Source organism: Microcaecilia unicolor, chromosome 1 (assembly GCF_901765095.1).
Source record: "Microcaecilia unicolor chromosome 1, aMicUni1.1, whole genome shotgun sequence".
NCBI classification, from domain to species: domain Eukaryota; kingdom Metazoa; phylum Chordata; class Amphibia; order Gymnophiona; family Siphonopidae; genus Microcaecilia; species Microcaecilia unicolor.
In genome coordinates, this window is record NC_044031.1 from 227,710,973 (window position 1) to 227,735,876 (window position 24,904).

Here is a 24,904-nt window from a genome sequence, read left to right on the forward strand (position 1 = left end):
ATGGTATTAAGCACACTGTATATACTCTAGAGAATTATGTAAAAAAAATGCATGCCCAAATAATACAACATATTAAAGCAGTATTCCGGAAATACATGCAGGTATTTTAACACTTAGTTCTCAGTCAGCACTAGGTCTCCAGTCCAGCATCTTCCTGTTGGCCATATGAACAGTGATGTTCTGCAGCTCTGTAACAGAAATATTGAGGTTACTGGCAACCATAAAATGATTAACCTATCAATATTTTGGTAGGTTGCCAAATAGCCACCAGGCTTCAGCTCTGCTAGCCTTTATTTTACTGCAGAGTTACCAAACATTAAGTACAGCTAATATGTATAATGGTTAGAGCAGTAGGCTGAGAACCAAGGAAGTCAGAATTCAAATCCCACGGCTGCTCCTTGAGATCTTGGACAAGTCAATTAATCCTCCATTGCTAAGGCAGCACCATAAACATTGTAGCAGAATATCAATACACACGGGTGTGCTGGTAAATTTTTAACAGGCTCTCTCTCCGAGCGTAGTCAGCCCTGCAATTTTGGGGGAAGGAGCAGGGGTGGACTGGGGGGGGGGGTGCAACACATGCTTTTCTCTCTTCCTCCCCCCCTCGTTCGGGCATGCTAGGCATACCTTTGCTGGCAGGGATGCCGAGCCCCATCAGCCAATAATGGAATGCCACCACTCCCCGCTGCTTGTTTCTGGCTTTGAGCAGCAAGCTGGGACTTCTCGCGCATACACGAAGTCCCAGCCTGCTGCTCAGAACTGGAAACAAGCAGGGTGCAGCAATCTATTTACCTGGCTGGCAGAGCTCAGCATCTCCTTTCACAAAGTAAAAGAGAATTCAGGAGGGAGCCATTTGTTCAAGTAGCCATGGGGGGGGGGGGGGGGGGGGGGGGGGGGGGGGTGGGCTACTTTAACAGGTTCCCAAATTTCTTAAAAATGTAACAAACTGCTTTCACGAGCCGTGAGAGCCCGCTCCAGCATACCACTGAATATACATAAGTGAAAACTAGCCAGAGTAGTACAAGAAACATGCCTCAACAAACCCAGAACACAGATCCCAGTATAAAGTAACTATAAACTAAAAACAGAAATATATAGACAAAAATTAAACTGAACCCCTAAGAAGCCAGACTCTGCCTATAGTGAAACCAGAGAAACAATGATGCATATCCTCCCTGTACTGTGCAAATATGTAGACTTCAAAACTGATATATTCCCATCACTACATTACAAATTAAAAAAGAAAAATCGAAAATAACACGATTTTGTTGGACTAACTTAAAACATCTTTCAATTACCTTTCAGAGGCCAAAACCACCTTCCTCAGGTCAAGACAGAAAGCTGCTGTTATAGTATCTTATCCTGACCTGAGAAAGGAAGTTTTGATCTCCAACAGTTAGTCAAAAATGTATTTAAATTAGTCAAATGAAAATATTTATTTCATTTTCTGCTTATATTAACCTTTATAAACACGGGTACCACACTACATTATCCTAATTTAAAAATACAATTATTTTTTTCTACCTTTGTTTTCTGGCCATTTACTTCTCTGGTTTCTGTTTTTGTCTGACTTCTCTTAAGTCTCTTGCCAGGATTTCCTGTCTGTTTGACAATCTTCTCTCTTCTCCTTTTCCTTTTGTCTTTTCTTCAATTTATTTTTCAGCCTCTATCCAGATTTAATTCATTCTTACTATCTAGTCTTCAAATTTCCCTCTTTATTTTTTTTAACTGTGTCTACTTGCAGCTTTCCATCTCTTTCCCCACCCTGACTCGTATTTTGCTTCACCTTATTCCCAGTCTTTCATTAACTGCCCTTTTTCTCTCCTCCCTTCTAAACAGTGTTTGCCCCATCTCCCCTTTCCATTATCTCCCTCCTTTCTGTCTCTACCTCCAAACATCTGCTCCTTTCTTTCCCCCTTCTATACAGCATCTCCATGCGCTCTTCCACCTTCCATTAGTATCTCCCTCCTGTCTCTCCCTTCACTTCCATACAGCGTTGCTCCCTCTGTCTTTCTTACTTCCCCCTGCCATTATCTCTCTCTGTCTCACCACTCTTCCATCCAGTATTCTGTCTCCCTTCTATACAGCTTCTGCCCCCCTTTTTCTCCCTTTTCCCATCCTGCGTCTCCCCTTCCATACAGCGTCTGCTCCCTCTTTCCTCCCGCAACATTCCATCCAGCATGCTCCCCTTTCACTTCTCCCCCTCCATCATCTCACTTCTCTCTGTTCCCCTCCCTCTACATCTGCCCACTTTCTCTCCCTCTTCCATCTAGAATCTCATATGTCTCCTCCCAACTTTGTCCCCTATCTCCCCTTCCATCAGTAAATCCCTTTTTTCCCCTCACCTTTCCATCCAGCATATTCCTTTCTCTCTCCTCCTCTCCCCCTTTCATCACGATCTCCCTCCTTTCTCATCTACCGACACCCCCACTACTGCTGTTGCTGCTTTGCCTCTAAACAAGCAGCAGTGGCAAAACAGCATACCTCACTCTGGTGGGGCCGCAGCCTCTGTACATGTGACTGCCACTCTGCCCCAAACAGGAAGAGGACATCGAAGGGGCATGATCAGCAACTGCACTTACAGAGGCTGCACCCCCATGAGAGTAAAGTATGCTGTTTTGCCGCTGCTGCTACTTGTTTGGAGAAGTAGGCAGCAGCAGCCAGGGTGGTGGCGGGAGGGAGGTGGAGTAGTGTTGCTCTTGCTGCGCTGCAATCCAAGACTATGTGGGATTTCAAAAAGAGGTGCGCAGCCGTGCACCTTAGAGGGAACAGTGAGGGGGAGGGGCCCTATCTCTGGAACCTCCAGTCTGGTTTGGCCCATTTTTTTTCTCACATACCAAGTTTTTTTCCCTTGCCATTAAATATTTAGAGTTATTTTGGCCCCAGTCGCAGTCTTCTTTTTTTTTTTTTAATGCAATTTTAAACACTAAGTCAGAAATACAGAAATAGATCCAACATCAGAAATAAAACTAAAGAAATAAGAAACCCTACTTAGGAAATAAATCTCTATTGCTCCTTACAATCCACAATGTGGGAAATTAAAGATTTAACTAAAGGAGAACAAAAGCATGAAATTACTACCTAAAGTCAGAAAATACGCATTCAGCTACTAACACTCAGCTGAAACTGTAACTAAATATAAGCCAATTATGTAGTGACTACAATCGAAGATTCTCCTACATCTCCAGTAGCTAATCTCCTAGTAGCGAAAAAGCGGACAATTGAGAAGGAATAAAGAAAACATTTTTTTTGAGAATTTGACCGTGCATTTACAGGGATATTTAAGAAGGAAAGATCCCCCAAGTTGTTGAACTCCAGGATGCAGCAGCAAAAATTGCTTTAGTTTTCATTGAGTCTCTCTGGAAACATCCAGATTTTCTTATTGTAAAACAATTGTTGTCTGTGTTTCAAACACATTTTTAAGAGCCAGTCTCTGTCCACAGTCAAAACCAAGGTCACTATTTAAGTTGAAACCATGGTAACTTCTTGGTCAGAAGACTTCAAAAAGAAAGACAAATTTGCCAAATCCAAGTCTTATGGAGTATTCTCTGAAGAATTATCCTGAGCTTCCACTTTGGATGTTGTCCTTGATTGGGGGGATTCTTTGGTGGTAGATAATAAACTTTAGTACATGGTGGTATATTATTCTCAGGAATTTCTAATACCTCCATGAGGTGTTTCTTAAACATGTGAGGAAAGACACTATTAGAGTAGGGAAAGTTTAGCAAATGTATTTATTTATTACATTTGTACCCCGCTCTTTCCCGCTCATCGCAGGCTCAATGTGGCTTACATAGTAACAAGAGAATACAATCTGTAGTATCAGAATCAACAAAGGAGGTATGTGATAGGACAAATGAACAAGGAGTAAATGGGATAGAAGAGGTATGAGAGAAAGGATAGGGATAGGTGAGGTGGAGCGGTAGAGGAGAAGCTGGGAAGAGCATGGAGGGTAAGAAAGTTGGTAGGAGATAATTCTTAGTCATTGTTGTTAATGATTAGTTGAACTGGTAAATAGATGGGTTGCTTATGTTTCCTTATGGTAGGTCAAGTCATTCGGGTAAACCTGTTTGAATAGATGGGTTTTCAATAGTTTCCTAAAGGGAAGATATTCACTAATTGACCGAATATATCTGGGTAGAGCATTCCAGAGTTGGGATCCCAGGTAGGGATGCAAATTTGCTTCTCTAGAAATATTTGCAACAACTTCCGCTTTTCCCCTCATATTAATAATAGATGCTTAAACAACTCTTATCTTTACATTCTTGCTTAGTGTTGTTAAAGACCCCAAATCAATGTTTGCTTTCTTTGCTTGAATTGATGAGACATTATGAGCAAGAACAATTACCCTGGGTATTGTGGCTTTAGCTAGGTCAGAGATAGCTTGCCATATTACCTTCAGGGTAAATAAAGATGGACGAGTCTGCAAACATTTGGGAATAACAAGAGAAGTTTGCAAACTTAAAACTTGATCTATACTATCAGCTTCAGTTTGTAGGAGCAGCTGCTGTGCGCTCAGTAGGCATAGAACTCTCAGCCACCATTCCACAGCTAGACTCATTTGGAAGGAAGGCTTTTCAGGCCTCAGTGCTTATTGCCTGCATCCAGTCCTACCAGCTCTACTGCTAAGGTTAGGACACTAAATCAGGCGTGGACGTTATTCAAAAATACCATCTTGGAAGCCCAGTCCAGATACATCCATGTATTTGCAAAGGTGGAAAGAAGAGAAAATGACAACCAGTGTGGTTAAAAGGTGAAGTAAAAGAGGCTATTACTGCCAAAAGATTGTCCTTCAAAGAATGGAAAAAAAGGATCCAAATGAAGAAAATAAGCAACATAAGCACTGGCAAGTCAAATGCAAAGCATTAATAAAGAAGGCTAAAAGAAAATATGAAGAGAAACTTGCTGCTGAGGCTAAAACTCATAGTAACAACTTTTTTAGGTATATCAGAAGCAGAAAGCCTGCGAGGGAATCAGTGGGACTGTTAGATCACGAAGGAGCAAAAGGGGGTGCTCAGGGAGGACAAGACCATAGCAGAGAAACTGAATGAATTCTTTTCTTCTGTCTGAAGATGTAAAAGTTCTGCCTGTACCGAAATAGTTTTCAAAGGTGATGAGGGTGGAGGAACTGAAGGAAATCTCTGTGAATCTGGAAGATGTACTGAGCCAAATTGACAAATTAAAGAGTAGTAATCACCTGGACCCAGATGACATACATCCAAGGGTACTCAAAGAACTCAAGCATGAAATTGCTGATCTGCTGTTAGTAATATGTAACCTGTCATTAAAGTCGTCCATAGTACCTGAAGATTGGTGGGTGGCCAATGTGACGCCGATTTTTAAAAAGGGTTCTAGGGGTGATCTGGGAAATTACAGACCGGTAAGCCTGATGTTGGTGCCGAGCAAAATAGTGGAAACTGTTATAAAGAATAAAATTACAGAACACATGGACAAACATGGTGTAATGGGACAGAGTTGGCATGGGTTCAGCCAAGGGAAGTCTTCCTCACCAATTTGCTTTATTTCTTTAAAGGCATCAATAAACATATGGATAAATGTGAGCCGGTTGATGTAGTGTATCTAGATTTTCAGAAAGCTTTTGATAAAAGTTCCTCTGGAGAGACTCCTGAGAAAATTAAAGATTCATGGGATAGGAGGCAAAGTTCTAGCGTGGATTAGGAATTGGTTATTGAACAGAGGGTAGGGTAGGGTTAAATGGTCATTTGTCTCATTGGAGGAGTGTGAACAGTGGAGTGCTGCAGGGATCTGTATCAGGACCGGTGCTATTTAACATATTTATAAATGATATGGAATTCGGAATGACAAGTGAGGTGATTAAATTTGCAGATGATACAAAACTATTCAAGGTGTGAAATATTGTAGGAAGACCTTAGGAAATTGGAAGAGTGGGCATCCAAATGGCAGATGAAATTTAATGTGGACAAATGCAAGGTGATGCACATTGAAAAGAATAATTTGAATCATAGTTACCTGATGCTAGGGTCCACCTTTGGGGGTCAGCGCTCAAGAAAAAGATCTAGTTGTCATTGTAGATAATACGCTGAAATCTTTTGCTCAGTGTGGGGGTGGCAGCCAAAAATAGCAAACAGGATGCTAGGATTATTAGGAAATAAGACCGAAAATACTAGAATGCCTTTGTATCGCTCAATGGTGCGACTGCACCTTGCATTCAGTTCTGGTCGCTGTATCTGAAAAAAATATAGCGGAATTAGAAAAGGTTCAAAGAAGAGTGACCAAAATGATAAAAAGGATGGAACTCCTTTCGTATGAGGAAAGGCTAAAGAGGTTAGGGCTCTTCAGCTTGGAAAAGAGTCGGATGAGCGGAGATATGATTTGAGATCTACAAAGTGGTGTAGAACGAGTAGAAGTAAATTGATTTTTTACTCGTTCCAAAAGTATAAAGACTGGGGGACAATCGAGGAAGGTACATGGAAATACTTAAATAGGTGGAAATATTTTTTTCATTCAATGAATGGTTAATCTCTGGAACTCTTTGCCAGAAGATGTGGTAACTGCAGTTAGCGTATCTGGGTTTAAAAAAGGTTTGGACAAATTCCTGGAGCAAACGTCTGTAGTCTGCTATTGTGATAGACATGGGGAAGGATTGGTATCATGGAATGTTGCTGCAAATTGGGTTTCTGCCAGGTATTTGTGACCTGGCATGGCCACTGTTTGGAAAACAGGATACTGGGCTAGATGCACCATTGGTCTGACCCAGTATGGCTACTCTTATGTTCTTGAGTCTTTGGTCCGCAGTACACTAGGTCTTGTGGATTCTCTCCCACAAGAGCAGGTCGCAGAACTTCACCAGTTGGCCAATAAACAGCTGGAGTGTAAAATGTATCTGGCAAGGGGTGCCTATGACTCTTGACATTAGTGTCCAGGCTCTCTGCCATGGGTGTTGTGATGCACAGACTCTAATGGCTGCATGTCTCTGACCTAGAACCAGTGGTTCAGGAGAGGTTGGCAGACATTCCTTGCCGAAGTGACAATCTGTTTGGAGATAAGGTAGAAGAGGCTGCTCTCCTTATAAAGGAACATACTGATGCCATCTAAGCCCTGTCTTGGCACCCTCCAGCTGCAATCTCTTCCTCATCAAGATTTTCGAGCGGGCCTAGATGGTGGCGATGACCCTACTACTCTTAAAGGTGTAAGTTTCCGTCGCTGCCTTGCTCTGCCCGGAACCCTCAGACCCAGCGTTCTTGGCCTCACCAGTCCCGCCCTCAGAAGCCCCAACCGGCTTTCCAGTGGAAGGAAGGGATGAGCTTTTGACTGGCTGCAGGAGAGCATAGCTGCACTCAAGGTAGCCATCCCGGATGGCTTCCCGGTAGGGAGGAGGCTGAGTTTTTACCAACACAGGTGACTGCTTGTAACCTCTGACTGGTGGATTCTTCAAATAGTCAATTTCAGTTACGCCCTGTATTGGTGTCAAGGACCATCGAATTGCCCACTGAGAACATTGTTCATCAGTTCTCGGCACAAGCAGGTATTTGCAGAAGAAATCTCCGCCCTTCTACAGGCCAATGCAATCAAACCCATACCACCAAGAGAAAAAGGAGAGGGATTCTAAGGTTCTTCCTTATGCCCCAGAAGACGGGGGTATTTCATCCTATCCTAGACCTAAGAGCCCTGAAGAAATTCCTGGTCAAAGAAAAGTTCAGGATGATTTCCCTGGGCACCCTTCTCCCTGTGATTCATGAAAACAATTGGCTGTTCTCTCTGGACTTAAAGGATGCCTATACCCACATTTTGATACTTCCCTGTTACAGAAAGTAGTTCAGGTTTGGGTAGGAAAACACCACTACTAGTACTGTATTCTACTACTTGGCCTCACGTCAGCTCCCCATATATTCAAGTGTCTAGCATTAGTTGTGGTGTATTTGCACAGACTGAGCGTATATGTGTTTCTGTGTCTGGCCGATTGGTTGGTCAAGAACACATCCTCTGCAGCTCCTGAAAAGGCTTAAATGCATTCTTAAGGTGATGAGGTACTTGAGTGTTTAATATTCCAAGAAAAACAATTTTGAAGAACATACAGTTCCTTCTCTTTCAGAAATGCATACAGCAAGCGAGGCCGTAGTGATACGTCACTGAAACATGGCTGTGTTGAGTCGACCTGTTATAATAAACATTATACCTTTTTCAAATATACGTCTCCGTTATTGATTGGAAAGAGCCTATCTTCCCCCACTCTTCCTTTTTTTCTTCCTGTATTGTTTCTTGGGGATTAAGTGCACCTCCACACTTTGTGTGGCTTCTTTTCTTAGATTAAATGCATTCTTTATTTATAATTGCACATTGTGCTAGTTTATATTTTAACTGCCAGACCCTTGATCATTCTTCCAATGTTTGGAGATCCCGCCTCATGATTTCTGCTCTTTCTAGTATATCCACTATACTGGCTATCTTCATGACATCTGCAAAAAGGCAAACTTTCCCTTCTCTCACCAATATATTAAACAGAATTGGCCCAGTACCGACCTCTGAGGCACTCCGCTACTCACCTTCCTTTCCTCCGAGCGGATTCCATTTATCACCACGCTCTGTTGCCTGTCGGTCAACCAATTTACAGTCCAGTTCATCACTTTGGGTCCTAAGTTCAGCCCTCTCAACTTATTTATGAGTCTTCTGTGAGAGACCATATCAAAAGCTTTGCTAAAATTCAAGTAGATTATATCTAGTTCATGTCCTTTATCCAGTTCTTTGGTCACTCAGTCAAAGAAGTTAATCAGATTCGTTTGGCAGGATTTTCCTTTGGTAAAGCCATGTTGCCTCAGATCCTGTAACCAATTGGCTTCTAGAAAGTTAACTATCCTTTCCTTCCGCAACAACTTTCCTACCACCAACTTGAAGCTTACTGGCCTGTAGTTTCCCACTTCCCTGTTTCCGCTTTTGTGAAGAGGGACCACATCAGCTCGTCTCCAATCCTGCAGGACCTCTCCGGTCTCTAAAGATCTATTAAATAAATCCTTAAGAGATCCCACCAGGACTTCTCTGAGCTTCCTTAATATCCTGGGATGTTTCCCATCCTGCCTCATAGCTTTGTCCACTTTCAGATTCTCAAGCTGTTTATAAACGTTTTCTTCCATGACTGGCGCAAAATTCACTCAGTTCACAGACTGGCAGCTGTGGTCGTCCTCTAGGATATTTTTCCGTGAGCACTGAAGATAAGTATTTGTTTAGAATGTTCTTTTATCCTCATCACTCTCCATGTAGCTATTCTCAGCATCCTTCAGTCTTACAATTCCATTCCTATCTTTTCTCCTTTCCCCCAATATATCTGAAAAGGTCTTGTCACCTCTTTACATTTTTTCTTCAGCCTGCGCTTTTGCTAGCCTTATTTCCCTCTTTGTTTCTTTGAGTTTAATCTTTTCTGTGTTCCTGTTATTGCATTCTTCTATGTTTAAGAACATAAGAATAGCCATACTGGGTCAGACCAATAGCCCATCTAGCCCAGTATCCTGATTCCAGCAGTGGCCAATCCAGGTCACAAGTACCTGGCAGAAACCCAATTATTAGCACCATTCCATGCTACCAATCCCAGGGGAAGCAGTTGCTTCCCCCATGTCCATCTCAATAACAGACTATGAACTTTTCATCCAGGAATTTGTCCAAACCTTTTTTAAACCCAGATACGCTATCTGCTGTGATAACATCCTCAAGCAATGAATTCTAGAGCTTAACTAGTCTTTGAGTGAAAAAGTATTTCCTCCTATTTGTTTTAACAGTATTTCAATGCAATTTCATTGCGTGTCCCCTGGTCTTTATACTTTTTGAATAAGTGAAAAATCGATTCACCTCCATTCTCGCCACACCACTCAGGATTTTGTAGACCTCAATCATATTTCCCCTTAGCCATCTCTTTTCCAAGCTGAAGAGTCCTAACCTCTTTAGCCTTTCCTTATATGGCAGCAGTTCCATCCCCTCTGGCTAGAAATGTAAGGAGAGGTGACAAAAATTTCTTCAGGTATATTAGTGAAAGGAGAATGACTGACTAAAAAGGGAATTGTGAGACTAAAAGATACTGCGAACCGCTATGTAGATAGTGATGAAGAAAAAGCAAATTTGCTAAATAGATACTTTTGTTCTGTTTTCACAGAAGAAAATCCTGGAGCAGGACCGCGATGGACTGGAAAAAGTACAAATGAAAATGGAGTGGATACAGCATCATTTACAGAAGAGAGTGTGTATGAACAACTTGTAAAGCTAAAGGTGGACAAAGCCATGGGACCGGACGGGATCCACCCCAGGATATTAAGGGAGCTCAGAGAGGTTCTGGCGGGTCCTCTTAAAGATTTGTTTAATAAATCTTTGTAGACGGGAGATGTTCCGAGGGATTGGAGAATGGCGGAGGTGGTCCCTCTTCACAAAAGTGGTGATAGGGAAGTAGCTGGAAACTACAGGCCGGTAAGCCTCACTTCGGTTATTGGAAAAGTAATGGAAGCGATGCTAAAGGAAAGGATAGTGAATTTCCTGGAAGCCAATAAGTTGCAAGATCCGAGACAACATGGTTTTACCAAAGGGAAATCGTGCCAAATGAATCTCATTGAGTTTTTTGATTGGGTGACAGGAGAATTGAATCAGGGACGAGCTATGGACATAATCTACTTAGATTTCAGCAAAGCTTTTGACACGGTTCCCCACAGGAGGCTTTTAAATAAACTGGATGGGCTGAAGATAGGACCTAAAGTGGTGAACTGGATTAGGAACTGGTTGACGGACAGATGCCAGAGGGTGGTGGTGAATGGAGTTAGCTCGGAGGAGGGAAAGGTGAGTAGTGGAGTGCCTCAAGGATCGGTGCTGGGGCCGATTCTGTTCAATATATTTGTGAGTGACCTTGCCGAAGGGTTAGAAGGTAAAGTTTTGCCTATTTGCGGATGATACTAAGATCTGTAACAGAGTGGACACCCCGGAGGGAGTGGAAAACATGAAAAAGGATCTGAAGAAGCTAGAACAATGGTCTAAGGTCTGGCAATTAAAATTCAATGTGAAGAAATGCAAAGTGGTGCACATAGGGAATAGAAATCCACGGGAGACATATGTGTTAGGTGGCGAGAGTCTGATAGGTACGGACGGGAAGAGGGACCTTGGGGTGATAGTATCTGAGGATTTGAAGGCGACGAAACTGTGTGACAAGGCGTTGGCTGTATCTAGAAGGATGTTGGGCTGTATAGAGAGAGGTGTGACCAGCAGAAGAAAGGGAGTGTTGATGCCCCTGTATAAGTCGTTGGTGAGGCCCCATCTAGAGTATTGTGTTCAGTTTTGGAGGCTGTATCTTGCTAAGGTTGTAAAAAGAATCGAAGCGGTGCAAAGAAAAGCTACGAGAATGGTATGGGATTTGCGTAACAAGACGTATGAGGAGAGACTTGCTGACCTGAACATATATACCTTGGAGGAAAGGAGAAACAGGGGTGATATGATACAGACGTTCAAATATTTGAAAGGTATTAATCCGCAAACGAACCTTTTCCGGAGATACGAAGGCTGTAGAACGAGAGGACATGAAATGAGATTGAAGGGGGGCAGACTCAAGAAAAATGTCAGGAAGTATTTCTTCACGGAGAGAGTGGTGGATGCTTGGAATGCCCTCCCGCGGGAGGTGGTGGAGAGGAAAACGGTAACGGAATTCAAACATGCGTGGGATAAACATAAAGGAATCCTATTCAGAAGGAAAGGATCCTCAGGAGCTTAACCGAGATTGGATAGCAGAGCCGGTAGTGGGAGGTGGGGCTGGAGGTTGGGAGGCGAGGATAGTGCGGGGCAGACTTATACGGTCTGTGCCAGAGCCGGTGGTGGGAGGCAGGACTGGAGGTTGGGAGGCAGGGATAGCGCTGGGCAGACTTATACGGTCTGTGCCAGAGCCGGTGGTGGGAGGCGGGGATAGTGCTGGGCAGACTTATACGGTCTGTGCCAGAGCCGGTGGTTGGGAGGCGGGGCTGGTGCTGGGCAGACTTATACGGTCTGTACCCTGAAGAGCACAGGTACAAATCAAGGTAGGGTATACACAGAAGTAGCACACATGAGTTGTCTTGTTGGGCGGACTGGGTGGACCGTGCAGGTCTTTTTCTGCCGTCATCTACTATGTTACATCTACTATGTTACTATTTTGGTCACCCTGCTTTTTTTTAACCTTTTCTAATTCTGCTATATCTTTTTTGAGATACAGCAACCAGAATTGAACACAATATTCAAGGTAAGGTCGCACCATGGAGCAATACAGAGGCGTTATAATATTTTTGGTCTCCTAATAATTCCTAGCATCCTGTTTGGGTTTTTTTTTTGCCTGTCGCCACACAGTAGGTAGAAGATTCAGCATATTGTCTACAATGACACCTAGGTCTTTATCAAGTGTTGACTCCTAAAGTGGACCATAGCATCAAATAACTATGATTTGGATTATTCTTCCTAATGTGCATCACTTTTTGCATTTGTCTACATTAAATTTAATCTGTCATTTGTTTGCCCAGTCTTCCAGTTTCCTAAGTTCTTCCTGCAATTTTTCACAATCTGCATGCGTTTTGACAGCTTTGAATAGTTTTGTCATCTACAAATTTAATCACCTCACTCATCATTCTGATTTCCAGATCATTTATAAATATGTTAAATAGCACCAGTCTTAGTACAGATCCCTGCAGCATTCCACTATTTACCGTACTTCATTGAGAAAAATGGCCATTTAACCCTACTCTCTGATTTCTGTCCAATAACCAGTTCTTAATCCATAGAAGGACATTGCCCCCTATCCCTTATTTTTTCAACCACTTGTTTGGAGAACCATATAGGCTTCATCTTGTTTTTGTTTACTTTCCTTGTATAAAGATCAGTTGCCATTTTTGTAGCAGTTTTCAGATTGGACCACTGAGCTTCCACTTCACCCTACCCATGCCATCAGCTCCTCCTTCAGGTATTCCCTCATTTTACCAAAATAAATATGTCTGAAATCCAGTGCTTTATGTTTTGTGCGTCTGCACTCTGCTTTTATCAAACCATATCATTTGATAACTGTTACCTAGGTGGGCACACACACAGTCATTGGAAACACTTCCTCCATTTGTGAGCACTAGATCCAGTGTCGACTGTCCCTCGTGGGTTCTTGTCACCATTTGTCTGAGGGAAGGCACTTTGGCAGGCATCCACGATCTCTCTATTTCTTTCCGATTCTGCTGACGGGACATTCCTATCCACATCAGGCAAATTGAAATCTCCCAACAATTGCCCCTCCCCTTTCATACCAAGCATATGAATATCTTCTATCAGATCCTTGTCCAGCTTCTCCATTTGTGCCGGAGGTCTATAGATAAGATCTATGTGGATACAGGTTCCATTTTCTCCTTCTAGGACAATCCATATAGCTGTTTCCTTTCCCTAGGTTCCCTGCATTTCAGCCGCTCTGATATTGTTTTTCATATACAGTGCTGCCGCTCCACCTGTTGGCCCTCCCTATCCTTCCTAAAAAGATTATAGCCTGGAATGGTTGCATCCCATTCATGTGAATCATTGAACCATGTCTCTGTAATAGCAATAATATCCAAGTTTTCCTCAAATATCAAGACTTGCACATCTTGAATCTTTTTACTTAGACTACAAGCATTTGTGCTCATTGTTTTCCATGTGCTCAGTGAGTTTGGATGGCTTTCTATATTTACATGATCTTTCTCTCTGCCATCATGTTTTTTCTGGGGGTGACTTTCTGAATTCTTATTTCCTTTTGTCACCCCCAGCCTGAAGTTTAAATATCTAGAAATATACTGTCTGAATTTATCCCCAAGGATCCTTTATCCTGCTACAAAAAGATGTAGGCCATCATTACAGTACAGCCTGTTGTTTTTCCATGTACTACCCCGTTCTATATATCTAAAACCTTTATACCAAGGTTCATGCCACCTATTAAATTCCTCTGTTTTACTTAATCATTCCTCTCCCTTCCCACATTGTAGGAACTACTTCAGAAAAAGCCCCAAGCTTCTGGAATGCGCTCTGTGCTCTAAACTTGGTGTTGTTGACCAGGTCATTTGTTCCCAGGTGGATTACAATATCAGTATTAGAATCCTTACTCTCCTGTCAGATCGCATTTAGTATTTGGTTGGCACTTCTGGTAGCTGAGGATCCTGGAAGGTATTTCACTAGGTTGGGACTGTTGAACTGCGTTCCCAAGTTAATGCCTCTGATAATGGAGCCTCCTAGCAGTAAGAAGTTTGTGCTTTCCACCAATTGTTTTGGGGATGTGTTTTGAGATTGTGTTACATTCCTTGCCTCTGTTTTCACAACTGTACTTCTTTTCTCAGCATCATAATTATCCAGTGCAGCAAAGGAATTATAGAGGGTCAAAGATTGGTAGGGAGAATGCCTCTGTGTCACAGGTCGTAATCTACCCGAGCCTACTCTGACCTATCAGTTCTTCTGTTGCTTTATTCTCTGTGGCAGTGCTGGTGGTAAATTGGCTGGGAATTGGGTAATCCTGGATGCTTCCTTAATTATAGCCAATTCCGTCTTGAGGTTGTTGATTTCATCTTTCATAGCTGATATTTGGAGACAGATGGGGCAAGCTCTATGGTTCCAGATGGTTTGCCTTAGGACTAAAGCACAACATATATTGCACTGAAGGTCATATTTATGTGATTCATAAGTGTGAAAAGGTGAACTGTGTTAAGGGATATGAATGAGTAGGATTGACTAATGTAGTGTGTGTTGAAGATACTTGTGTCTTGATTTTCATATATAGGTTCATGCAGAACCAATAGGGCCTTCCTTCCTCTTGCATCTCGCCATTGCGATCTGGCAGGATCAAAATTTTATGACCCTGATAGCTCAGTGATACTTTTAATTTGGTTGCCTGCAGAATTGACAGTCCCTCCAGGTATCTCAGAAGCTTGGCCACAATTTGTCTTGGAAATTTAGCCCTGGACCTTGGTTGGTGTTCTTTCTCAACCTCTAAAGACCACTGAAACGTGAGACCCAAAAAGGAGGGCAGCCACTGCTTCAGATATTGAGATATGTCTGGGCCCTCCGAATCATTATGTAATCCAAGAATTTTTATATTCCTCCTCATCTGGTTATTCAATTCCTCGACCTTGCGCTCTAGCAATTGCAGGGCTTTTAAGTGCTGGTGCACTATGCTCAGTTGCTCTTCCAATGCCTGGGCCTTCTCTAGGACTGCATTCAATGCATCATAGTTTCTAATGGGATTTTAATCCAACTACCTCTCCAGTAAGGGCTTTCATTGAGTCCTTGCTCTCCTTAAGTAAATTCTTAACCTGTAACTTTTACTCCACTAAGCCCCATAGTGTAGGCTGTTCACCTGTGCCTCTGCCGTCCTACACTTTCTGGGGTGAAGAGGGCTCCGACTTCAACCTTTTCACCCCTTGAAACTGGCCAGAGACGAAGCTTAGTGCTGGACATATTTCCTAACTAAAAAAATAGTGAGTATACTATTTGAAAATCACGTGCAAGATTATTTGGAGACTGATTTTTATGGGTTATGGAGGAACTCTGGATTCAGGCACCCATCTTAGGCTGTGCTCAACAGTGCCCCTTTGTGACTTCTTAGTTTACAGTTACTGTATTTTTATATACTAATACTAATTCAATTCCTTATATGTTATCGCTCGTTACTTTGTCTAAGATATCAAGTTACAAAGTCAATTTGCATAAAACAGCATGCCTTCCTCATAATGATAAAGTTAATTTACTGGATTTACTGTCTTCCTTTTAAAATGCAATAATCATGAATGAAATATCTTGGTATTTATTTTGGTTGATCAATACAAGAAACTGTGTGTTTTAAACCTGTAAAATTGCCTTTATTAACTCTTGAAGTGCATTTCTCTAGTTTGGCCAGCAGGTGGTGCATGTGTTAAAGCTGTTATAGAAAAGACTTAGTTTCACTTAGTGAAGAAGTGAACCTGCAGTACTGTGAGCAGTATACTTTTAAAACTTGTTGACTGAACTCTGATTGGCCTGGAGTTTGAAATTACCCAGCAGTTGTTGCTTCAGTCTTAACCCGGGAAAAGAGAGAGAGAGAGATCTCTTTGCTAAGGCTCTGTGAACAGATATATGTCCTAATCTCCCCAGGTACTTTCTAGGAAGTAAGCAAATATTTAGTGAATGTTATAATTGATCCATATTTGTTACTTGTTATTGTTTGCTATTTGCAGTATTTTGTTCCACTGTTCGATTTTTAAAAGACAATAAACAGTTTATTGCCTCTGTCTGAGCTGATAAAGAATCCTGGTGGTTTGTGTTATGGGTCTGTGAGTGCTTTCTGGAAACTGTGGGACTACTGGGAGTGTAGCCCCCGGTAACCTAGAAATCACTGGGGATAGTTTGAGAGCAGCAGACTCACCCAGGGGCGGTTGGGACCCAGTCGCTGGGAGGAGGGTGCTATAAACGGCAGATGCAGGCAGACCTGAGCTGTGCTGGGGATAGACCCTCTAAGTGGCTGTGGGGTAACTCCTGGCGGGTGGCTAGGTGTTTCGTGACAAAGCCCATTAAAATATTGAATCACTTGTTGGTCTCCCTTATGTTTAAGTTGGTGGGGGAAACTGAAGCTATAAAAATGGTCATGCATCAGCGATGATATTATGTATTTGTAATTTAATCAGTCCCTGCATATAAGTGGGTAATATACAATATAAAATACAATGGATTAACATAAATTATAAATGGAATAAGCTTCAACCAGCAGCCAATGTATCTTTAACAATATTTGCGTAACTCTCTTATATTTGGATATTCCATAAATCAACCGAGCTGCTGTATTTTGGGCTGATTGAAGTTTACATAACACTTTAGCTCTCTGTCCAACATATACAATGTTACAGTAGCCTGTGTATGATAAGATTAACATTTGAACTACTAGGCAAAAGTATCTAAAGAAAAATAGGCTCTGATTCTTCGTAATTTCCATAAACTTTTAAAAACCTTAATAGTTAGTCTGAGCCAGGGGCGTATCTGAACTGCGGCGGTAGGGGGGGCCAGGGCCAGAGTGGGGGGGCACATTATAGCCCCCCCCCCCCCCCGCCGCCGCCATTGCCGATCCCCCTCCCCCCAGCCGCTACCATTGCCAACCCTCCCCCTCCGTTGCTCGCTTACCTTCGCTGGCGGGGGACCCCAACCCCCGCCAGCCGAGGTCCTCGTCCTCCTGCCGCTGCCGGCTGCCTTTGGTGCTTTCATTTGTCCATTGAAGCTGGCGCCAACTAAAGTTTCTTTTGACTCTGACGTCGCTGCACGTTGTACGTGCAGGACGTCAGACTCAAAAGAAACTTTCATCGGCGCCAGCTTCAATGGACAAATGAAAGCACCAAAGGCAGCCGGCAGCGGCAGGAGGACGCGGACCTCGGCTGGCGGGGGTTGGGGTCCCCCGCCAGCGAAGGTAGGCGAGCAACGGAGGGGGAGGGTTGGCAGCGGTAGGGGGGTCCAGGGCGAAATCTGCGGGGGCCCAGGCCCCTGAGGCCCCACGCAGATACGCCCCTGGTCTGAGCTTGATTCAAATGTTAAATTATCTCTAGTCACTCCCAAAATTTTTAAACTCTTATCTACTTTATAAGTTACTGCATCAATTATATTGACAGTAATTGGATTAAAAGGACTATCAAAATGTTATTGTATCTGTTAAGTTTCAATTTAAAATTGGGAATATATGGCAAAAATATATTATTTGGTCGTCTTAAGAACGTAAATCTTTTTTGCAGTTATAGTGTCAACATAAAAGAACAATCTGGTGATTGTCTCTTAGCAAATTATTTTAAGAATTTCACTTCTAATCACACTGCATTCTCATTTTACAAATTCATTCAAGATAGTCAAATATTTACAGTCAACTTCCAAAACGTTTGGGAACAAGACACAGGTACAGTCTTAATTGACAAGCAATATGTGTGCATTGTATGTAAATGTTAGTATTCTATAACATATGTGCGCAAATGGTGCTTAACTGTACAACATCAGTTCTGAACATGGATCAATGGAGGGAATGGCAGGAGAAATGCAGGATATAGATGGAGGAGAGGGAAGACAGGAAGGAGATGCACATGAAGAGCCGAAGCACAAAGAAACAGGCATGCAGCTATGAGCGAAGACCAAAAGGCCCTTGAAAGGAAAAGGTCCAGGGTGGCAAAGATGACTGATGAGAAAGAGGAAACAATAGAAAAAGAAATGCCAATTTGGAAAGGCAGAGAATTTAAAACATAATGGTGATTAAATGCTAGCCTTGCTAGCGGCCGTTTCATTTTTTGCGAAACGGGCTTTTTTGCTTGTAAAGTAATAAAATAAATACAATAATATTAAATATGTTTATATTTGTACTAGTAAAAAAGGCCCATTTCTCACACAAATGAAACGGGCGCTAGCAAGGTTTTCCTCGGAGTGTGTGAGAGTAACTGTGTGAGAGAGTGAATGTGTGTGTGTGTATGTGTGACAGAGAGAGAGTGAGACTGGGTGCGAGTGTGTCTGTGAGAGAGAGAATGTGTGTGCCAGGGCCCCCCTCCCTCCTTCCAAGTTCTAGGGTTGTCTCCCCCCTCCCTCCCTCCGAGTTCCAGGGTCGTCCCCCCCTCCCCCCCTCCCTCCGAGTTCCAGGGTCGTCCCCCCCCTCCCTCCGAGTTCCAGGGTCGTCCCCCCCTCTCCCTCCCTCCGAGTTCCAGGGTCGTCCCCCCCCATCCCTCCCTCCCTCCGAGTTCCAGGGTCGTTCCCCCCTCCCTCCAAGTTCCAGGGTCGTCATCCCCTCCCTCCGAGTTCCAGGGTCGTCCCCCCCTCCCTCCGAGTTCTGGGGTCGTCGTCCCCCCCTCCCTCCCTGCTTCTGAGTTCCAGGGTCGTCCCCTCTGCCTCCTAGTTGCAGGTTCCCCCCCTCCCTCCCCGTTCCAGGGTCTCCCCCTCCCCGTTCCAGGGTTTCCCCCTCCCCGTTCCAGGGTTCCCCCTCCTTCCCACCCAGTTCCAGGGTCGTCGTTCCCCCCTCCCTCCCTTCCACTTCCAGGCCCCGTCCCTCCAAATTTTAAAAGTCATCTTTGCTTACCAAGTCGGGGTTAACGGTGGCCGGCAGCAGCGGTAAAAGGTGTGCAGGCTCGCCCCTTCTCTCTCAGCTGTGATCCCACCCGCCATTTCCTATTTCCGCAAGGGCGGGACCACAGCTGAGAGAGAGAGAGAAGGGGCGAACCTGCACGCCTTTTACCGCTGCTGCCGGCCGCTGTAACCCCGACTTGGTAAGCGAAGATGACTTTTAAAATTTGGAGGGAAGGGGCCTGGAAGTGGAAGGGAGGGATGACGACCCTGGAAGTGTGAGGGAGGGGGGACCCTGGAGCAGGGAAGGAGGGACGGACGTGAGTGTGTGTGTGTAAGAATTTTAAAGGGAGGGTGCACAAGGTAGGAGAGGTGTTGTAGTGGCGTTGGCTGTGGACCCAGGAGAGGGGGGGCGGTGTGGTGTGTGGCTGGGAGGGGGGTGACAGCGGCTGTACAGGCAGTGTTGAGTCCGGCTGCCCCTCGCGTCTGCATTCGGTTGGAGTGCGGAAGAGGCGCTGAGTTCTCCTGTACCTTTGTTAGCACCTGCTATTGTGTGGTTGGGCAGTGCTGCTTGTGACGAACCCGGAAGCACGCTGACGTCAGGACAGAAGGATGCATACAGTGTTACAGGCAGCATGAACCCTTCAAACCTTCACTGCCACGGAGTCAGCTTCAGAACGTTGGAGGTGCTTTCTATTATATAGGATATGTATACATTTAATAATGTAGTTATTTTATTTTTGATTCGTTTGTTTTTCATTAGACCCCTGATGCAGGCGTATTGATGCCGAAACATGGCCTGTGTTGGGTGTATTAATAAAGGACTCTTGATTATCCTATACTTGATGAGTCCTTGGTGGTTTTCTTGGAATGATGATAAAGACATATTAATAGTTAAATGCTCTGTACTTAGTTGTTACTTGCCTAGTGAAATATATTTATTCAGTTAGAAAAAAAGGTTAGATTTACACTGAATGTTTCTGGTGCTTTGTAATGGGCCCTGGGTAAGTGAATTAGTTCTGAAGGTAAATGGTTTTATCTGTGCATGTTTTGTTTCAGACCACAGATGTTATCAGAGCCCTGCAGGAGCTAGAGAATGCTGCTTCAGGAGATGCAGCTGTTCATCAGAGAATAGCATCACTACCTGTAGAGGTGCAAGATGTTGCACTTCTAGATAAAATAACAGGTAAGATTGCTAAAGAAATTAATTTCAAAAACCTCAGAAAGGCGGTATATCAAGTCCCATTTCCCTTTCCCTTTCTTATACCACCTGCAAGCCCCAAAACACCTTTATATAATACTCAGTTTTGTTTGTTATATTTAAACATGAAATACATATTAAACTGTTACAAATTACAAAATAAGAATATATCATCAGCATTAAATTTCACAAATTCTTTTTCAGAGCTGTAAATGTCAAATCCAGTGGTTCGTGGGGGACTAGGGTAACAGACACCATACATAATATAACAATTTGAATGGCAGCCCCAGATGCATCAGTGTTATAAATATAGTCTCTCACAACAATGTAGTGACAATCACCAAAGTCTGAAGGTTAACAGATTTTGATTTCAAATCTTTGCTATGGGTTGGATTGAGATTAGTAGGGGAAAAAGACTACTAAAACCTACTGAATTATGGTAACTTGGGAGTTTGTTTTTCAGTTTGGAAACTTTGGAACAGATACTTGCTGCCTCATTCTGTAACAGGATGTTTATATTTAAGTGCCATTTGCATGTTTAAATTATATAATACTAGCACTTATGTGAATTTACAGTTATGCATGTAAATGCTAGCAGTGTGCTCAGGACTATTCTGTAAACACACAGTTTACTTAGTGAATTCAAAAAGGCGTGGGATGAACACAAAGGAACTCTATTTAGAACATAGATGGTAGAAAACAAAAATATATATTTTTTTACTTTATTTTTATTAATTTTAAAAAATTTACAAAACCCACACAACAATAGCAAACAAAATTGCCAGAATAAACCACAACCCACAACCCAACCTATGCCTCCCCCACCCCCTCAAGCAGCTCATAATACATCAATAGACAAAAAGTGCCCCAATAAAGGAAGTACATAGTCTAGCGGTGGTCAAAATACCAATCCCATTGCAGTGTACAACATAGTGTAATAACCCTAAATTATACTGAGACAGTCTGGTACCAGGTAAGAAAAGGTGCCCAAATTCTTTGAAAAACAGCTAGACATCCTTTCCTCTGCGCCGTCAACTTAGTGAGATAATAAGCATACCGCAAGGCACTCTGAAGCGGTGCCTCTGGTGGAAATGTTACAGAGGCACCTCTGCAGATAACATTTAGGCACCTCTGTGCAGATAACAGCCATACAAGGGAGGAGCACTTTCACAACTTCATGTGGAAGAGAATCAAGCACCATGTGTAGCAAAAATAAAGCAGGATCAGTTGGTATGAGAATACTAAATATGGTGGAAAAAACCCCTGCCCATCTAAGCCAAAAGGTCTTCATGGAAAGACAATCCTATCAGATAGGGAAATAAGTACCTAGCTCACCACATCCCCTCCAACAGGTCCCTGAATGAGTAGAAATAAAGCGGGCAATAGTTGCAGGTGATCTGTACCATCTATACATTGATTTCACCCCATTTTCCAGCAAATTAGCCAAGATAGAGATTCAAAACATAGCTTGGTAGGTTCCCTCCCATTCTTGTGGGGAAATATCTCGGCCAAGATCAAGCTCCCATTGTCTCATATAGTATGGTTTCCCCCAGGGTTGAGTTGAGACAAAAAAATCATAAATGGAGGAAATCATCTTAGTTTGCCTTATGCCCTTAGCTAAAAAATCTTCAAAGGTGGTAGAGGGGGCCTGAAAAATCCTCTTGTAGGCCTCAGTAGAGAGCAAATGTCTAAGTTGTAGATACATTAAAAAAATCCTTACTATCTAGATAAGTATGTTGGAGAAAAGATCTAATAAGGAGAACAGAATACTACCCTCCCTGTATAGCTGACTAGTGTGGGACAAACCCTTCTGTTCCCAAGTCTTAAATGCATGTTTAGGCCAATCCTCAATAAGGGGAGCCATAACAGCAAATGGAGTACAATGTGGCATTCTTTTGCCCTTAAGTAATATGTGATACCAAAGGACCCAGATAGCCAGGAAATTTTGTATGACAGGATTCTGAATTCTCTTATCACCTAGAGAGTGCCAGGTGAGTCCAGAAAAGTTACGAGCAAGAAACATGCTCTAAAACGGACCCCTCCAACCGCACCCATGGCATAGTAGAAGCCAATCCCCATGCCATCAGAGATCTAAGCTGCGCAGCCCAATAATAATGGTTCAAGTCCAGGACATCCAATCCTGCCTTGCCATGCCTCTGTACTAAAACCCACTTGGACACTGTGACAGAACAGTGGGTATTTTTAAGCCTGTAAAACTGCCTTATTTCCTGAAGTTTATTTCTCTAGTTAGACCAGCAGGTGGTACATGTTTATGTTTTGAAGCTGTTGCAGAACCAAAGCTGTTTTCTTTGTTTAAACCCTTTGAAAAGACGATCTGCAGTATACTTTCAAACTTGTTATTCTGGGCTCTAATTGGCTCAGGAGCTCAAATTCATTTGGGAGGTACTGCCTTTTGCCCCAGTCTTGACCAGGGAGAAGAGAGAGAGAGAGATCTGCTGAGGCCCTGTGATCAGTTATATTTGATAATCTGTGAGCACCATATTTCCTGATCTCCCCAGGTACTTTTTAGAAAGTAAACAAATGTTTAGTTTGAAATCAGTTACCTGTTACTGTTTTGCTAATTGCACCTTTTCTGTTTCACTGTTCAAGTTGTGATAAGAAACAATATTTAGTTTGTTTACTCTGCCTGTCTGGACTGATAAACAATCCTGGTGCTTTGTGTGGTGGGTTTGAGAGTGCTTTATGGGAACTGTGGGACCCACTGGGAGTGTGGTTTCCAGTAACCCAGAAATCACTGGGAATAATTTGAGAGCGGGAGACTCGCTCGGAGATGATTGACCAACTCTCTTGGCTCTAACCCTCGACTTCTCTTCACCACATTGAACTCTCTCCTCAAGGTGCCCCCTCCCCCAACTCCCCCTTCATTATCTCCTCAGACCCTTGCTGATTCTTTCACAACAAGGTTCAAAAGATAAACCTTGCTTTCTCTACCTCACCACCTCTCCCTCCACTAGTCCGTTCCCCTCTCTCTCCTTCCCCTCATTCCCTTTCCTCCTTTCCTGAAGTTACTATTGAGGAAACTACACTTCTCCTTTCTTCCTCAAAATGTACCACCTGTTCCTCTGATCCCATTCCCACCCACCTTCTTAATGCCATCTCTCCTGCTCTTATTCCTTTTATCTGTCACATTCTCAACCTCTCACTTTCCACTGCGACTGTCCCTGCTGCCTTTAAACATGCTGTGGTCACACCTCTCCTTAAGAAGCCTTCACTTGACCCTACTTGTCCCTCTAATTACCGACCCATCTCCCTCCTTCCTTTTCTCTCCAAATTACTTGAGCGTGCTGTTCACCGCCGCTGCCTTGATTTTCTCTCCTCACATGCTATTCTTGACCCATTACAATCTGGTTTTCGCCCTCTCCACTCAACCGAAACTGCACTTACTAAAGTCTCCAATGACCTATTACTGGCTAAATCCAGAGGTCAATATTCCATCCTCATTCTTCTTGATCTTTCCGCTGCTTTTGACACTGTCGATCACAGCATACTTCTCGATACCCTGTCCTCACTTGGATTCCAGGGCTCTGTCCTTTCCTGGTTCTCTTCCTACCTCTCCCTCCGCACCTTTAGTGTTCACTCTGGTGGATCCTCATCTACTTCTATCCCCCTGCCTGTCGGCGTACCTCAGGGTTCTGTTCTTGGTCCCCTCCTCTTTTCTATCTACACTTCTTCCCTTGGTTCATTAATCTCATCCCATGGCTTTTCCTACCATCTCTATGCTGATGACTCCCAAATCTACCTTTCTACCCCTGATATCTCACCTTGCATCCAAACCAAAATTTCAGCGTGCTTGTCCTGACATTGCTGCCTGGATGTCTCAACGCCACCTGAAATTAAATATGACCAAAACCGAGCTTCTCATTTTCCCCCCCAAATCCACCTCCCCGCTCCCCCCCATTTTCTATTCTGTTGATGGCTCTCTCATTCTCCCTGTCTCCTCAGCTCGAAACCTTGGGGTCATCTTTGACTCTTCTCTCTCCTTCTCTGCTCATATCCAGCAGACCGCCAAGACCTGTCGTTTCTTTCTTTACAACATCCGTAAAAATCCGCCCCTTTCTTCCGAGCACTCTACCAAAACCCTTATCCACACCCTTGTCACCTCTCGTTTAGACTACTGCAATCTGCTTCTTGCTGGCCTCCCACTTAGTCACCTCTCCCCTCTCCAGTCGGTTCAAAACTCTGCTGCCCGTCTCATCTTCCGCCAGGGTCGCTTTATTCATACTACCCCTCTCCTCAAGACCCTTCACTGGCTCCCTATCCGTTTTCGCATCCTGTTCAAACTTCTTCTACTAACCTATAAATGTATTCACTCTGCTGCTCCCCAGTATCTCTCCACACTCGTCCTTCCCTACACCCCTTCCCGTGCACTCCGCTCCATGGATAAATCCTTCTTATCTGTTCCCTTCTCCACTACTGCCAACTCCAGACTTCGCGCCTTCTGTCTCGCTGCACCCTACGCCTGGAATAAACTTCCTGAGCCCCTACGTCTTGCCCCATCCTTGGCCACCTTTAAATCTAGACTGAAAACCCACCTCTTAACATTGCTTTTGACTCGTAACCACTTGTACCACTCGCCTCCACCTACCCTCCTCTCTTCCTTCCCGTTCACATTAATTGATTTGATTTGCTTACTTTATTTATTTTTTGTCTATTAGATTGTAAGCTCTTTGA

General features: G+C 43.4%; 1 protein-coding gene across 1 annotated transcript in view; it reads left to right on the forward strand.

The window, feature by feature from the left end:
- RPRD1A (regulation of nuclear pre-mRNA domain containing 1A) overlaps positions 1–24,904 on the forward strand; it is a 308,972-nt gene that overhangs the window by 155,199 nt on the left and 128,869 nt on the right. Inside the window, 1 exon segment of the mRNA XM_030204599.1 lies at positions 20,071–20,197. Within this exon segment, the coding sequence (XP_030060459.1) occupies positions 20,071–20,197 (127 nt within the window).